Source organism: Paramisgurnus dabryanus, chromosome 18 (genome assembly GCF_030506205.2).
Source record: "Paramisgurnus dabryanus chromosome 18, PD_genome_1.1, whole genome shotgun sequence".
Lineage (NCBI taxonomy): Eukaryota > Metazoa > Chordata > Actinopteri > Cypriniformes > Cobitidae > Paramisgurnus > Paramisgurnus dabryanus.
Genome location: NC_133354.1, coordinates 645373 through 663472, shown reverse-complemented (window position 1 = coordinate 663472; position 18100 = coordinate 645373). Strand labels below are relative to the sequence as shown.

General features: G+C 44.2%; 1 protein-coding gene across 8 annotated transcripts in view; it reads left to right on the top strand.

Annotated features, from left to right (window-relative positions):
• The window catches only part of LOC135721608 (probable E3 ubiquitin-protein ligase HERC1), a 90112-nt gene that overhangs the window by 5703 nt on the left and 66309 nt on the right, over window positions 1–18100 (top strand). For all 8 annotated transcript variants that reach the window (XM_065243969.1, XM_065243971.1, XM_065243970.1 and 5 more), the window contains exons 2-9: window positions 7401–8378; window positions 11285–11380; window positions 11573–11758; window positions 11883–12194; window positions 15556–15652; window positions 15898–16041; window positions 16128–16255; window positions 16369–16513. In XM_065243969.1, the coding sequence (XP_065100041.1) occupies window positions 7437–8378; window positions 11285–11380; window positions 11573–11758; window positions 11883–12194; window positions 15556–15652; window positions 15898–16041; window positions 16128–16255; window positions 16369–16513 (2050 nt within the window). In that variant the 5' untranslated portion in view covers window positions 7401–7436. The remainder of the gene's footprint in view (window positions 1–7400; window positions 8379–11284; window positions 11381–11572; window positions 11759–11882; window positions 12195–15555; window positions 15653–15897; window positions 16042–16127; window positions 16256–16368; window positions 16514–18100) is intronic.

Genomic DNA, 18100 nt, shown 5'->3' with positions numbered 1-18100 from the left:
TATAAGCGCGGTTCAATCGTCAGGAGCTCATTATTATTCGACTGAAGCGCGCAGCCGAATAACACTCGCTGCGTAGACGTTTGTAGCACGGCAAGAGACGCAATGCTTCGTTCCCGTTATTTCAGGGAACCGGGGTTACGTGAGTAACCTAAGCGTTCCCTTTCAATACGGTTCACTTCGCATTGCGTCAGTTAGCTGACGCTATGGGGGAACGTAATCCCATCACGCCGTGCATACACAACGTACTGAAGTGCCTTACCGGAGAGACACTGCGTGTGGCCCTATACCCGGCATATTCACAGCTTTAAAAGCAAATGTGTAAGCACCATATAAATTGTTGACGCGCACACGGTGGGGTTTTAAACGCACCGGGGGCACATAACATAGCACAAGACGGCGAGGTACGCGCCGCGGCTGTGCGAGATAAGTAAATTCAGAGTCACGTTGGTGAGCTCGCTGAGCGCACCGTGGTGTACACATAAAACGCATGAGCGTGCATGATTGAGCCGAGAGAACCTGCGCTCGTAGGGCAGGGACGTCTAAGCTGTACAATCTGACAACGTAGACGGCGAAGACCAGCCGGCCGCGTAGCAGATATTAAATATAGATATAGATACCCCTGTAGACCAAGTTCATGAAGAAGCCAAACTCGCACAGAGTGGGCTCTATATAGGACATAGCTCATAGAGGGGCGTGAGCCAGTGCGATGGTTTCAACGATCCATCTAAATAACCACTGTTAGCAACAGACATACGTAGTGAGTGATCTGCGAAGCTCACGAACGGCCGATCTGACTATAATATGCGGCAGAACGGTTCGTAGCGTGGGATTATACAGATACCACAATAGTGTGAACCCAGGTGCACCCTCGAGCGCATCGGGATGCATATAGGTAGTATTATAGTGCACAGATCGGTGAGCTTTCCAAGCGCGCCGTAAATGTGTATTGACTATAAATTGCACGGGCACAGGTGAACACTTGAATACATTGTGAATGCATATAGATGAATCAGAGTGTTATAATGCACAGGCCGGCAAGATTCTCGAGCGCGCCGTCATGTGTTCTGATAATAAATTGTGCGCACACGGGTGAACTCTTCAGTGCACCGTGAATGCGTATAGATAAATCAGTGCACACAACGCGCCGTGAATGTGTACAGATATGATTGATGAACGTAACGGTGGGCACCCAACGCACCGTGAACGTACACAGATGAACAACAATGTATGTGTCACAAAGCATAACACAGCTGTGTATACAGGTGAGCTTTCCCAAGCGCATCTTATTGTATACCAAAATGTTATAGCGTGTACATGTGAGCTTCTCTAAGCGCACGGTGGACGCATATAATTAAAACCCATATCGTGCATACAGGTGAGCTAATGGGCGCACCTTTAATGCAACAAACCTCAGTAGTGCGCGAAGCAGGGATGTCGAAGCTGTAAACTGACAACGTGGACGGCGGGGACCAGCCGGCCGTGTCACAATTGTCAAATGAGAAACATCTAAGACCATGCCCATGCTCTAAGACAAGTGAGCATAATTGTCACGGGAGGTGATAACGTCAACGATCCATAAATAGCCTGTATTGACAGGTGCTCTAGTGAGTGATCTGTGACGCAGATAAACAGCTGATCGTCTGATGTACGTCAGACGTATGTGTCATACAGGACCTTGGACAGTTCCAGAGCGCTGTGCCTCGGGCACCGTCCGCATCTGAGAAATGACAGGCTTATGAATAAAGTGAATGGCCAGCCGTAAAAGCATGGTTCGCTGTTACCGCCGCCGTCCGCATCTGAGAGATGACAGGCTTGTGAATTAAATGAATGGTCGGTCGTAAAAGCGTGGTTCGCTGTTATCACGGCCACATAGATATAGGTAGGGGAGAGAGCCGCCGTGCCTCTGTAGTGAGGAGAAAAGTGTTCCACCGGCGATTCGCGGGGGGTTTTGACTTTCAAATGTCACTAGACAGAATGGATCAGACTTTGCATAAGGACGCCTCGTGAAAGGGGTCCTAGCAGCTTGTGTCAATGTGTCATAAGGCACGTAATGTAGGTCGTGTCCCACGGATGCCATCTCCGCACGCCCATCGTAATGGGTTAATATTGGTAGTTTAAGCATGAGATGCGTATCACTCTGATTGAACATAGCTTATAAAGCGATGCAATGAGTTTAAAAAGGAGATGACTCGTCAGCTTGTTCAGGGGGCGAGATCTCAGTCTGGTTCGGTAAATATGAAACCACCGTAGATTGCCCGACCGCATTATCACAATAACACGGTCGAGAGTGCTGCAGTGCTAAATCATCCTCATAATGTACCGTATTCACAGTACAAGGTGATTTATATGAGACAAACGGCGTTCCACGCGCCGAAGGCTGATTGCCGTCGTAAAGCGTGTTCAACCCACAGCAAATGCTGGGCTAGCTCGTAATGACAGCACTTCATGCAGCCGTGTGTAACTTAAGCAAGCTTCCCGGCCGTCAGCTCGGGGCGGGACCTTTGCTTAGTCAAACTGAAGTGGACTTATGAACAGAATGCCACGATATTCAGCTTTCTGAGGCTCGTTAGAGGGGTACGTGTGCCCGTCTTAAACGAGATGCCGCGCGCGTCTGACTGTGCGCGCGCTTTAAGCTTTGAAACTTATTGTGGCGGGTAGCAAGCTCACTTGAGGTTGATATTACCCTTAATATCTCCGAGTATTGGAGCGGAGGTGTGAGCGTCTTCGGATCCGCTAATATAAATCAGCTATATGGCCGAAAAACGTCATAAACCGCTTGGCTGTAAGCCTTTGAGTGGCCGTCCGGAGAGGGCGCGATTCAAACGCTTGGAGCCATGCAAAAGTCTGAGGCTGTCCTTCCTCTAGGAAGAGAGAATAACAGCCGTAAGACCGTGCTCGTTTGCGCCATCAGCATCGTAGCGGAGAAACTGAGGTGGGCTGCGAGCGAATTTGGCAGAAAGGTGTTAGAGACACCGTACAGTCGTGGGGTGTCAATACACAGTATATGGCCAAACCGGGGTCTTTTCGGCTAGCGTCGATAGAATTATGGACAGCGGACCGTGTGTGCGTATTACTGATTGCTTGTCAGTAAGGCGATAAAGTGTTTAGAGACACCGTACAACCGTGGGTGTCAATACACAGTATAGTAAGCACGGAAATTACTCTTTTTAGAGGAATTAAATACCGTTCGCCACTATAGTGAGGTCGCATAGCCGACAGTATTACACAGTATGTTTGGATAAACAGCACACAGAAAACATTACAGGGCAGTCCAGCCGAGGCGCGACATAACCCCTTTTCTCCCAGACAGTTTCGTTCTCTGTTGATGCAGCTGTGCTGCGGAGACCAGAGCTCAGCCGTTCAGGTGCACAAGCCTCAGTAGTGACGGTGACCGAACGGCTCACGGAGCAGAGCAGTATGTCTAGGTGGTTTAATGTCAGACTGAACCCATCGCAGAGAGGAAGTCTGCCGTGAGGCCCGCGGTTTTGCCGTTTATTAAAAGGGCAGAATAACCGGGTATATATATATAAGAATGTACCAATATTCAGCGCACTGATATAGGACGGGACTGAATAAAGGGAGGTATTCGGGCCTCAGTATATTATAAACAAATTCGTTCTGCCTCTGATTCCGTCTAAACCAGAGAGAAATTACCAGGCAGACGAAAAATGAGCTATCTGAAGTGAGATCGGCTCAGGCCAGTAAAGCTCTATAATAAGTGTTTTAGCGCTCCAATAGAGGCGTGTCCGCCTTATCGAGCAGACGAATGAGATCGTGCCGCTCCAGGAGGGGAGGGGCATGAAGCTCTCTTATAATGAGTGTTCTTGGTGCTCCAATAGCGGCGAATCGGCCCTATCGAGCAGACGAATGAGATCGCGCCGCTCCAGAGGGGAGGGGCATGAAGCTCTGTAATCGTTGAACACTGGACAGCTGCATTTAGAGGCAGCGAGCCGTAATACCGCGTGCTAGCTAAGCCGTTAAGAGACCTCACCACTGTGGGGAAAGGAGCGAGGGACTCCGCGAGCGTGGAGCACGAGTGGCTGTGCTATGACAGAGACAGGGGCAGACCGCCCGTGTTTGCTTGTCGTATGCATCTATCCAGGTCTACGGTTCCCCGCTTGTTCATCTCAACAAGAGAGGAACGGCAGAGGGGAGCAGCAACACAGACAGAACAGCCATGCGTCGTGACGGTATCACCCGATGCACTCGGGGGATTAATATATGTGCCAGAGATCTCGCCACTGAATGTGAGAGGAGCGAAGGGACTCTGTAAGCATGAACGGTTGCGGTGTGACAGAACACAGGGGGGGTTAGTCCGTGTGTGCTTGTCTATGCATCCATCCAGTCTCATGGCTCGCCGTGTGTTCATCCCGGCGAGAGAGGAACAGCAGGGGGAGCACGAAACATGGATAAGACAACCAAAGCATAAGCGCGGTCCCGGCGTGGGAGGTGCCAGACCGGTAACGCGCTCGGAGGAAATTCATAGCAGAGAGGCTCACCGAGCCGCTGTGCTGGACGCTATTACAACAGCGCCTGCTCTTTTAGCTTATAGCTTTATATTAAAAATATTGATCTTACCGGGCGGCCGCAGGGGAGACCTCGTCAGGCGTGTCCGCTGCACAGGGCTCGTACCACGGCAAGCGAAGGCTATCTTCGGTTCTCGGCCGGAAAGCGGCAGGGGAAGACGCTAGACCTGGACTCTGCTATCTTCGGTTCTCAGCCGGAAAACGGCAGGGGAAGACGCTAGGCCTGGACTCCGCTGCAGGGCTTTTGTCAACGGCGAGGTAAGGCTTCTTCTTTCCTTCGGAGCAGCGAGAGGTTCGCGCTGAAGGAGAAAATAATGAGCTCCTGACGATTGAACCGCGCTTATATAGGGACGCGTTCCTCCCGCGCGCGGGTTCAAACGTCATTGGTCTGTACTTTGTACAGACGTTAACCAATAGGCTTCAGTCACGGAGTAAACAGGAGTTTCCCCCATAGCGTCAGCTAACTGACGCAATGCGAAGTGAACCGTATTGAAAGGGAACCCATGATTTTCCCTAAAATCAAAAATCACAATTTCACTCATTTAAACAGGCCACGCATCCTTGAAAGTTTGTGAATCTGGGGAAACAATTCAAGGCCCTGAAAAGTTTAAAAAAAATAAACATAACATAAAAACAGGAGCTACATCACAACATTTGAGAGTGAGACAGACTGGCAAGAGAGGTGCTGCAATAACGCAAAATGTGTACAAATAATGTAAACATTCAAGCATAAAAATGGCGCTTTTCCATTGCATAGTACCCCGTGGGTTGGGTCAGCATACTTTTGGGGGCTTTCCACTGGGTACAGGACATAGTGGGTACTATGTCCTGTACCCAGTGGAAAGCCCCCAAAAGTATGCTGATTTTAGTACCACCTCGGTTTAGGTTCCAAGCGAGCTGAGCTAATACTAAAATGTAATGTGAAAACACTGAAGATCACTGATTGGTCTGAGAAAATCGTCACTACCAGGGTCATTGCTAATGCTAGATTAGCTTTACCTTCGTGCTTGCGCTGTCTCGAGCAAACCTGTTGTCATCTGTGCTTTGCTGTACGTTCCCAAACTCCCTTTAAGCAGTGAAAACATACACAGGCTGAGAATCAGGAAAATCATACCAGTGTTTATCTTGCAGTTTGTGGCGGCACATCTTAGACGCGCACGTCTGCATGGCATTTTTGCAACTTAGCGGAGCACTCCGTTGACTGACGCAACAGGTGTTTTTACTGTCACGTGGGACAGAGGTATAATGACAAACGTGATTTGCAAATAAATATCTATTTGTGGTGGTAAATTTTAATTTTGTGGCAGACAAATAAATGAATGTATGGGAAACACTGCATCCCAACGATACTCGTTCCTACTTTTTGTATGATGCCACAGCAGTAGGCAGCGCAAATATAACGACATGCCTATAATCCCTCCCACTCTGAAGTGCTACTAAACTTAATGGAAAAGCTAACCAAGCCAAAATAAGGTGAGCTGACATGACCTGACCCGTGGGGTACTATGCAATGGAAAGCGGCATAAGTCAAGATATTGTCGAAGGACATAATAGGACCCCTTTAAACCCAATGGCATTATACTGTGCTTGGCTTTTCATTGTTTCATAAGTCAAGCTTCCCTGTGTGAGTGTGAAGGTCTGCAATCACTGTCAAATTTGGACACAGGAGTAAAAACTGAGGTCTCATGAGTCATTCTGCTGTACAACTTTTAGCTCAAGAGTGTTTGTGTTACAGCTTACAGGGCTCATGGTCGACTGCAGAGAACAATTAAAGATTAAGCCAGGCATAACTAATGACATCTGTTTGTAAGGTCTCCATTACCAAAAGTAATCAATTGAAAATTCAGATTTATACCAATGTCATTCATACTGTATGATAGGTTTTCATGTCACATTATTCTGTCTGCCTCATTATTCTTTTTAGTTTATTTAAAAAAACAAAAACAACTGAATGTAACCCCGTTTATGAAATTAAAGCAGACATTTCACAAGTTTTTTTAAAGATTTTTTTAAGTTTCTTTGGTGTTCCCGCCCAGAGTATGTATGTGAAGTTCTTGCTGAAAATACCATATAGATCATTTATTATAGCATGTTAAAATTGCCACTTGTTAGGTTTGAGCAAAAATGGCACATTTTTGGGTGTGTCCTTTAAAATGCAAACGAGCTGATCTCTTTAATAAATAGCAGTGCAGTGGTTGGATAGTGCAGATTAAGGGGCGGTATTATCCCTTTTTGACATCATAAGGGGAGCCAAATTTCAAGGACCTATTTTTTCACATGCTTGTTTGGTTTACCAAAATTAAGGCAATTTTTCAATTTTTGACACTTACTAAGTCAATATTATAGATATCAAGGTTATATACGAATGTTCTTTACATTATGTAGGATGATTTTATCTCGAAAACAGTAGATCACCAAAATTAGTTTTCACAGGCAGTTTCACAAATTTTTATTTTTGCATACAAGATTGACACATGAATATTTGTTTTATAAACATGCACTGTTTATAATACAAATATTCAATGTTTTTATTCAGACATGTTTAGCAGATATTTTTCTCCTTGTATGGAAACCCGTCAGCATCTGTTTGTATCAAGTGTATTAAAAATGTCTTCATTTATTTAAATGCACTTGGCAAACACTTGAATCCAAAGCCACTTACAGTGCATTCAAGGTATACATTTTTTATGAGTATTGTTAACTCTATTATTTTCTGTTTACCATTAAAAATAGCCCTGTTGATTACATGGCACTGAATTAATTTATAATGATAATAAAATGTCTTTTTTGTTTATGCTACATGTCAGTGTACTTGAAGCTTATTTCATAAAGACTTCATTCTGAATAAAATTCTTGCTTTCTCTCTCTCTCCAGCTTTCAGCCTCATGTGTGTGTGAATGATGTTCAGTAATGGTGCCTTCTCAGACACACGTGATGCTCAAGTGGCAAGAGCACCTGAACGGTTCATGGGCCACCGAGGACAGCGTTCAGACGGCCACGCGTCATGGAGCTGCCGCTCTCTATGCAAAACTTCTATACAACAAGGAGGTTGTAGGCTTGGCCCAGCCCGTGCAAGACCTGATGGGTCCGCGTCTGCCCGACTTCCAGTATGAATCCAGCGCTGAAGAGGAGAAAGAGGAATACCTTTCTGCCCTGCTTCATAGTCAGCGCTGCCTGGCCCACCGCATGCTGGCGCGGACCCCCTTTGCCCTATCTGTTCACCACAGGCTGATAGTTCTCCAGAGGGTCTTCTACGCCCTCCACAGCAAGTATCACGACCGTTTCCGTGCTCCTCTGCCTCCCCAACCTTCATCCTCCAGCGCAGAAGGAGGCGCTTCTGAGTCCATCTCAGAACCTTGGTCAACAGGTAGCTCCCGTACCAAATCGGGCACGGATGTTCTCATAGAGATGGGCGTCCGGACTGGGTTGAGTCTGCTTTTTGCCCTATTAAGGCAGAGTTGGCAACGTGGGAGTCTTGAGAACCCTCCAGACGTTGCTCTGTGCAATGAAGTACTGGCCACCGCTTCCTCGGTCCTGGCGGCGCTGCCTCCTCTCTCATTGGCCAACGAGAACAAAATCCCGACAGTAGGACTTGACTGCCTCGCCCAGGTCGGAGACTTCTTGAAGAAGACCGCGGTTAGCGGGTCCGGGGCAGATAGGGCGGGTCGGAGGCTGGCTCTGGAGCTCCTGCTCTCTCTCGCACTGCAAAGAGGATCCCTGCGCTTCCTTCTGGAGTGGGTGGAGGTGGCGTTGGCCGCCTCTGCTTCCTCTGCATCCCCATTATGCTCTGAGACCATTGGGGTGGGCTACGAGCTGATCCATCAGACGTTGCAACAGATGCGCCAGCACACGGTGTGTTCCTACGCTATGCGGTTGACCCAGCAGTCATGTTAATAGCATGAGTGAAGTAATATACAGTAATGGTATTGGGTAATGGGCACTAATATAGAAAGCTGTGCCTCTTTCACACTGAGGATTGAGTTACAGCACAAGCTGTCTTCTCTATTTGTTCATCTTACATCAGTGTTTCAAGCACTTAAAGGAAAGTGCTATTGCTAATTGTTAGTGATAATACAGTACTACTGTCGCCAGGATGGTAGTTTAACAGAATCTTGTGTTATTCTGTAGGGCTGGGCTGGGTGATGGATATCTTTGGATGCTTTTTCTAATGAAATGACTTGAAAGTGTTTTTGCTTTGAGTCAGAGAAACCATTAGTTTAACCATAAAGTTGCTTGATGCATGATGCACAGTCAAAGTGATTCATTAAATTGATTAATTTACATTTTTTTTTAACGGTTAGATGCATGAAATAAGAAAATATTGCAAAATTATTCTTGATGGCCAAATAATTGCAATATTCATGAAATTGCTATTTATTTTGTTAGCAAAATCACTGTCAGTATTTGAATTTTGCCAGCTTTGAATCTGTATTCCTCGCATGAAGAGCAGGAACATCATATATATTTCATCCAGTCCTAAATCAGGCTGTGCTTTCATTTGACCGCAAGCTTTAGGCTGTTTTCCAGACAGGACAGACCCACCATGTGCCGCACTCTCATTTATTCATGTCTCATGATTGCCAAATGTGTCTCTGCTTCAAGGTGTTTGTGCTTGAAGTTCAGCAACACACTAAATCTACTATTAATGTGTTCATTCCTCTACATCGATAATTTGTCCTCTAAGTTTTTAAAATCAATTTCAAATTGACTGTTTCTTTATTAGTACATGTTCAACATCTGATTGATCGTGCATTATTTATTTATCAGTTCATTCATTCAGCTGATCTCTGGGTCTGGCGCTAGCACTTTTAGCATAGCTTAGCACAATCCATTGAATCTGATTAGACCATTAGCATCACGCTAAAAAATAAACAAAGAGTTTTAATATTTTTCCCATTTAAAACTTGACTCTTCTGTAGTTACATCGTTTACTTAGACCGGCTAAAAATGAAAAGTTTCTAGGCAGGCTAGGAACTATACTCTCATTCTGGCGTAATAATCAAGGACTTTGCTGATGTAACATGGCGGCAGCAGGTGTAGTGATATTACGCACTGCCTGAAAATAGTCCCCTTGGTTACTTTCAATAGCAGAGGACTATTTTCGGGCACTGCGTAATATCAGTACGCCTGCTGCCGCCATGTTACATCAGCAAAGTCCTTGATTATTACGCCAGAATGAGAGTATAGTTCCTAGCCATATCTGCTTAGGAAATCGCAACTTTTAATTTTCTGTCGGTCTTAGTACACGATGTAACTACAGAAGAGTCAAGTTTTAAATAGGAAAAATGTTGAAACTCTTTGGTTATTTTTTTGCGTGATGCTAATGGTCTAATCAGATTCAATGGATTATGCTAAGCTATGCTAAAAGTGCTAGCGCCAGACCCGTAGATCAGCTGAATGGATTCCAAAACGGTAAAAATCAAATGTTTAACTCTAGCGGAGCTGGAAAATGACGATATTTAAAAAAAAGTGAAATGTCCCTTTAAGAGGTCAGGTTGAAATAATTTTGACATGGTTTCAGTCTAAAGTGAGTGACATAGAGAGCGACAAGACGCTGATCCTGATTGGTCTCTTTTTTTATAACTAGACCAATCAATTTATGATAGTGGTGGGCTTTCAATCGACATCTTACTTTCTTTTTTCAGTTCAATGTAGTGTAACATTTTAAATACATTAACATGTACCCCAGCTTAAAGGAACGCGCACACGTTTTGCCATTTTAGCTTTATTCACCCGTATCCCTCAGAGTTCAAAATCCATACATACCTTTTTCATCACTGTGCGTACTGTAACTCACACCCACCTTTAGCCTAGCTTAGCACAAAGACTGGAAGTAAATAGCTCCAGCTAGCATACTGCTCCCAATAAGTGACAAATAAAGCCAACATTGGATTGAGTGAATAGCAGTGCTTCGCCTTCTTAGAATATACTTCCGAGTATGTATACGGTTAAAAGATGGCTGTGTCTCTTATGACCTTGTTATTTGTACACACTGTGACTATACAAATCACAATATATAAATAGGAAAATGTTGTCATTATTTTGTCAGTTATTGGGAGCAGTATGCTAGCTGGAACCATTTACTTCAAGTATTTGTGCTAAGCTAGGCTAGCGGTGGGTGTGTCAGACAGAGTTACGGGATGCACTGAGATGAAACGGGTATGTATGCACTTATCTAACTCTGGGGGATACAGTGAAGAAGCTAAAATCCCATAAAGTAGGTGTGTTCCTTTAACAAGAGGTAAAAAGGAGTTTTTATGTGTCATGTATAAATTATATTGATATGTAATTTATGATAAGTCTTGGGGGGGTCAGTGAGCTACCTCCTTAAAATAAATTTTTACAGGGAGGGATGTCTGGTAAGGGGCGATTCACATTTCGCGTCTTCGTTATTCGTTCGTTATTTCAAATGTAGGCGCGCGGTATGCACGCTCATAATGGAAGCGAGGCGGCCGTTTTTTCCAGGCGCGTCCGCTCCACATCGAGTTTAAATATCCCAACTTTTCAGAATGCCGCAAGTGCACCGCAGGTCATGTGACAAGAACCAACCAACGGTTGCATTTTCTGCGCGGTTTTAGACGAGAAATGTGAACTGCCCCTAACACAGTCTACAACTTTCCTGTTGTAAATGCTGTAATTTATTTCTGGATAATGAAAGGAGGTTACTACAATAGAACATCTAATTTGATGTCAAATAACACAAGCTATTGTACTGAGTGGTGTATTTTATCTGGTTTATTAATTGTTTGCTGTTACAGGCTGTCCGGGGTGAATCGGCCAATACTCAGGTGTTGAAGAAAGATGCAGATGGACTTTGTAGCCTCTCACATGCTGCTCTCTGCCTCTTTGAAGAGGTGCGTGTATTCCTTGCCCACAAATTGTCATGACGTTTTTTTTTTTATTCTCAGCCTGTTTTAAACTTGTAGTCCAACCAGACTTTGGTGGGCGGGGTTAGTGCAAATTGTGTTTTCCAATTTTTGGAAATTTTTGGCTATATTTAGGTGTCTGTTTTCACAGGTAAATCTTTCATCTGTGTGTGTTTGTAGATCTGTACCCTGGCCTCGAACTGCCTGTGCTCATGTAGCGCGGGTTCATCTCCATCCACCGGCTCAGAGAATGACGTTGTTATGGTGTACGTGTGGGGCAGCAACAGCAGCCATCAGCTTGCCGAAGGAACACTGGAGAAGATCTTACAGCCTAAACTAGCTCAGGGCTTCAGCGATGCACAGATGGTATGTGTTTTCGTGTGGTGTTTGAGTCCGTTGAAAAATTAGTGAAATGACACAGTAGGGTTATTATGTAGCTTACTGTATAGGGTTATAGTATAGTCAGCTTTTACTTGTCTTTATCCTGTAGATTGAGGCAGGACAGTACTGCACATTTTCTGTATCTGCTGATGGAGCTGTAAAGGCTTGCGGAAAGGGAAGTTATGGGCGTCTGGGTCTTGGGGACTCGAATAATCAGTCCATGCCCAAGAAGCTGGTGCTTGAACCGCCCCGCACCATGAGGAAAGTGTCGTCTTCCAAGGGCTCTGACGGACACACGCTGGCCGTCACCGCTGAGGGTGAGGTGTTCAGCTGGGGAGATGGAGACTATGGCAAACTGGGCCACGGGAACAGCGCCACTCAAAAATATCCCAAGATTATACAGGGCCCTTTGTTGGGGAAGGTGAGAGAAAAACATTTTCATATGCGTTTGGTGTGCTTTTATCTAAAGTGACTTACAGTGCATTCACTGTATACATTTATATGCGTTCCCTGGGAGTTAAAGGGATAGTTCACCCATGATCTTTGTGCTGCTAATGCTAACCTCTACCAAGTGAGCTACAGGAATGCTTTGTATTGTTGTGTGTTTTGTACTGGTACAGTGATAATATCAGATAAGTAAAAGTAATATTGTCGTTCGTTGATAAATATGTTACTGAACAATTACCATATTCATTTTCCACAGTGTGTACATGGCAGTGATGCGCGGGTCAATGAATAAACAACCCGCACTAAACCAACGTTTATAACTAACCCGCCCGCAACTCAGATCGCAAAAAAAAATGTACCCAACCCGCTTCCTGGCCCGCATTTTTTTAAAGTAGTAAATGCGCCAGTCAATGTATAAACAACCCGCACCATACCAACATTTTATAAATAACCAGCCAGCCACTCGGATCGCAAAAAAATTATATTGTACCCGACCCGCTTCCTGGCCTGCATTTTTTAAAAGTAGTAAATGCCAGTGATATGCAGGTTAATGTATAAACAACCTGAACAACATTTTCAACTAACCCGCCCGCAACTCGGGCCGCAAAATTTTTCTTTTACCTGTCCCGCTTCCTGGCCCGCATTTTTTTTTTTGTAAATGCCAGTGATGCACGGGGCAATGTATAAACAACCCGCATCCGACCGACATTTTATAACTAACTCGCCCGCAGCTTGGACCGCCTAATTTTTTTTTACCCAAACAGCCTCCTGGCCTGCATTTTTTAAAAGTAGTAATTGCCAGTGATGCGCCGGTCAACTTATAAACAACCCGCACCCGACTGACGTTTTATAACTTACCAGCCCGCCACTCGGATGGCATAAAAATAATATTGTATCCGACCCGCTTCCTGACCCACATTTTTTTAAAGTAGTAAATGCCAGTGATGCGTGGATCAATGTATAAAAAACCCGACCGACATTTTCAACTAACCCGCCTGCAACTCGTGCCGCAAATATATATATATATATATATATATATATATATATATATATATATATATATATATATATATATATATATATATATATATATATATATATATATATATATATATATATATATATATATATATATATATATATTGTACCTGTCCCGCTTCCTGGCCCGTATTTTTTTATAGTAAATGCTAGTGATGCATGGGTCAATGTATAAACAACCTGAACCTGACCGACATTGTATAACTAACCCGCCCGCAGCTTGGACCGCCAAAAATTTTTTTTTACCCAAACTGCCTCATGGCCCGCATTTTTTAAAGTAGTAATTCCCAGTGATGCATTGGTCAATGTATAAACAACCCGCACCCAACCAATGTTTATAACTAACCCGCCCGCAACTCGGATCGCAAAAAAAATAATGTTGTACCCGACCCGCTTCCTGGCCAGCATTTTTTTAAAAGTAGTAAATGCCAGTGATGGGCCGGTCAATGTATTAAACAACCCGCACCCGACCGACGTTTTATATATAACCCGCCCGCCACTCGGATTGCAATAATATTTTACCTAACCCGCTTCCTGGCCAGAATTTTTTAAAAGTAGTAAATGCTAGTGATGCACAGGTCAATGTATAAACAACCTGAACCTGACCGACATTGTATAACTAACCTGCCCGCAGCTTGGACCGCCAAAATTTTTTTTTTACCCAAACCGCCTCCTGGCCCGCATTTTTTAAAGTAGTGATTCCCAGTGATGCATAGGTCAATGTATAAACAACCCGCACCCAACCAATGTTTATAACTAACCCGCCCGCAACTCGGATCGCAAAAAAATAATGTTGTACCCGACCCGCTTCCTGGCCAGCATTTTTTTTAAAGTAGTAAATGCCAGTGATGGGCCGGTCAATGTATTAAACAACCCGCACCCGACCGACGTTTTATATATAACCCGCCCGCCACTCGGATTGCAATAATATTTTACCTAACCTGCTTCCTGGCCAGAATTTTTTAAAAGTAGTAAATGCTAGTGATGCACAGGTCAATGTATAAACAACCTGAACCTGACCGACATTGTATAACTAACCTGCCCGCAGCTTGGACCGCCAAAAATTTTTTTTTTACCCAAACCGCCTCCTGGCCCGCATTTTTTAAAGTAGTGATTCCCAGTGATGCATAGTTCAATGTATAAACAACCCGCACCCAACCAATGTTTATAACTAACCCGCCCGCAACTCGGATCGCAAAAAAATAATGTTGTACCGACCCGCTTCCTGGCCAGCATTTTTTTTAAAGTAGTAAATGCCAGTGATGCGCCGGTCAACGTATAAACAACCCGCACCCGACCGACGTTTTATAACTTACCCGCCCGACACTCGGATGGCATAAAAATAATTTTGTACCCGACCCGCTTCCTGGCCCACATTTTTTTTAAAGTAGTAAATGCCAGTGATGCGTGGATCAATGTATAAACAACCCGACCGACATTTTCAACTAACCCGCCTGCAACTCGTGCCGCAAAAAAAAAAAAAAATATATATATATTGTACCTGTCCCGCTTCCTGGCCCACATTTTTTTATAGTAAATGCCAGTGTGTCCCGGCATCCTGGCCAAACTTGCCCATTGGCCTACTAATCATTCCCATATATACTACTTGGCTATATCACTCGGTCTCCTCTCCACTAATAAGCTGGTGTGTGGCGGGCGTTCTGGTGCAATATGGCTGCCGTTGCATCATCCAGGTGGATGCTGCACATTGGTGGTGGTTGAGGAGATTCCCCCGTTCATATGTAAAGTGCTTTTAGGTCTGCAGAAAAGCACTATATAAATGTAACAAATTATAATTACAGTGATGCATGGGTCAATGTATAAACAACCCGACCAACATTTATAATTACCCGCCCGCAACTCAGACTGCAAAAAAAAAATTACCCGACCTGCTTCCTGGCCCACATTTTTTTTTTTTTTGTAGTAAATGCTCATTGTAGCGTCATTGGGCCATACACCTAGGAACTAGGGGTGCAGGGTGTGTATATAAATTTCAAAGGTTTAAGTGGCATCTTTATTTCAAACGACCCGACCGACCATAATATCATTTACATTTTCTGATAAAAATATCATAAAAAATATTTTTGGATGACTCGTAACCACGGGTGACCGCAGGCACCCGCTCATTCTGGATCAACATGCGCATCACTGGTAAATGATACTTTTCACAATGCCATGCTGTTATATGTCCAAACAGGGCTCAAAATGCATTTCTTAAATGTACAGCTGTTTGTGTTTTCATTGGATTTGTAAAGCTGTTTGTTTGTTTGTGTGTGTTTTCTGGTTGTATTTGGCAGGTGGTGGTTTGTGTGTCTGCTGGATACAGACACAGCGCTGCGGTCACTAATGATGGAGAGCTCTACACTTGGGGAGAAGGAGACTTTGGTCGGCTCGGTACATCACTTTCTTCCTTTCTTGACCCTCTACATCAATAAACACGCAGTGTCTGTTCGCACATATAGAGTTGTCAGTGAAATACGATCTTGTATTGATTTTTTGGGGTGGTTTTTATTTCTTATATCACAGCTGTGTGAGTGTTTATATTTTCCATCCAGAAAGAAATAACTTCTCAGACAGTCGCCTGATCCCTGAAGAGTTTTTTTTCTGTCTAAGTTTTTATCTTTCTGCCTGTTATATAGGACACAGTGACAGTCACAGTCGTAACATGCCCACTTTGGTGAAGGACATCAGTGGGGTGGGTCAGGTGGCCTGCGGAAGCTCTCACACCATCGCTGTGGCACAGGACGGTCGAATTGTTTGGTCTTTTGGAGGAGGTGATAATGGTATGCAGATCTACAGAGGGAACATACTTGGAAATGTAAGGTTAGGAAATGAACAAAAAAATTGATAATATGCGTTTTCATCACAGGTAAACTAGGACATGGGGACACGAATCGTGTGTACAGACCTAAAGTAGTTGAAGCCCTGCATGGTTTCATTATCAGGAAAGTCTGTGCAGGAAGCCAGTCGTCACTGGCTTTGACATCTGCTGGCCAGGTATAAACACACACACTTGGTTGTTAATATTAATCGAGACTGTAAATATGTACTCGTCTGTGCCCATAAAAATTCCCATGACTCTAAACGGTGTGTATGTGTGTGTGTTTTAGGTGTTTGCATGGGGCTGTGGCTCGTGTCTTGGCTGTGGATCATCTGAAAGCACCTCACTCCGACCTCGACTGATAGAGGAGCTGAGCATCACCAAGATCATTGACATTTCTTGCGGAGACAGTCACTGTCTCGCCCTGTCTCACGGTGAGAGAGATGGAGAATGAGATTTTATTTGTCCTATTATTACACATGGGACAGTTTCATTAGATTTTTAACACTATAATGAACGCGCTTACTAGATTATTCCACCAGACTGCGAGACCACACAACGTAGGCTATAGTAATGATTTCACACGAGATCTAATAATGCATACACACCAGAAGCGAATTTTAATATTTGCGCTAGTAGATTGCATACAAAGACACGAATAGATGCAAATTTGCACGTGGTGATGCTAATGGCGCAAACAGGGTAGCCCGATTGCCACAAACACGCGGTATTCGTCTCTTATATTCAAATCAAGTGGAAAATTTGCTTGACACAAAGTTAAATCCCACGAATAATCTAGAGCAAGGAATGCGATGCTTCGCGTTTGGTGTGTACGCAGTGTTACAGAAACTTGTACGAAGAAACGTGTTGTAATTGTTCTTGGGTAACACTTTATTAAGGAACTTATACTGTTGCCATAGTCAATCAGTTGTGGGCTATCTTTTGGGAAGGCTTCGCCATGTTAGTGCGTAAAAGGACACACCACTTTTTTTGAAAATATGCTCATTTTCCACCTCCCCTTGAGTTTACATTTGATTTTTACCGTTTTGGAATCCATTCAGCTGATCTTCAGGTCTGGAGGTACCACTTTAAGCATAGCTTAGCATAATCCATTGAATCTGATTAGACCATTAGCATCATGCTAATGGCGTATTCACACGGGGCGACAGCGTTAACCCTTGACGGAAGGCTTGTCTGAAGCGTGGTCAACAGCCAATCACAGTGGCCGCAGCACATGCTCCGGTCTTCCAAAATGTAATTGGCTGGCTCTGCCTAGGTTATTTGCATAAGGCAATCTGATTGGGGGACGCTCGCATTGCCGCTTGAAAAGTTGAGAAACGTTCAACTTCTGCCGCAAGCAACGGCAGTGACGCAGCGCAGACGGATCCACAATTCAGTTCGCCAACGCTTGACGTCACCCATTAAAAGTGAATGGGAAGCGTCAACGCTTACGCCCCATGTGAATGCGCCATAATACGCAGATATGGCTAGGAATTATACTCTCATTCTGGCGTAAAAATCAACGACTTTGCTGCCGTACAGTGGCTGCGAGAGGCGCAATGATATTACGCAGCGCCTAAAAGTAGTCCCCTTGGTAACTTTCAATAGCAGGGGATTTTTGGGCACTGCATTATATCATTCCGCCTCCTGCAGGTATGGGTGCTTGATTATTGCGCCAGAATGAGAGTATAGTTCCTAGTCATATTGGCCTAAAAAATCACAACTTTTAATTTTCCGTCGGTCTTAGTACACGATGTAACTACAGAGGAGTCGAGTTTAATTTTTTTTAAACTCTTTATGGTCTAATCAGATTCAATAGATAATGCTAAGCTATGCTAAAAGTGGTACCGCCACTTTTAGCATAAAAGATCGGCTAAATGGATTCCAAAACAGTAAAAATGAAATGTTTAACTCTATGGAGCTCAAACAAGATCATTTTCAAAAAAGAGATTGGAAGCGGTGACACCACACGGAGAAAATATCGCTTGCGCAAGTTTTAGATCAGTGGGAGGTGCAAAACA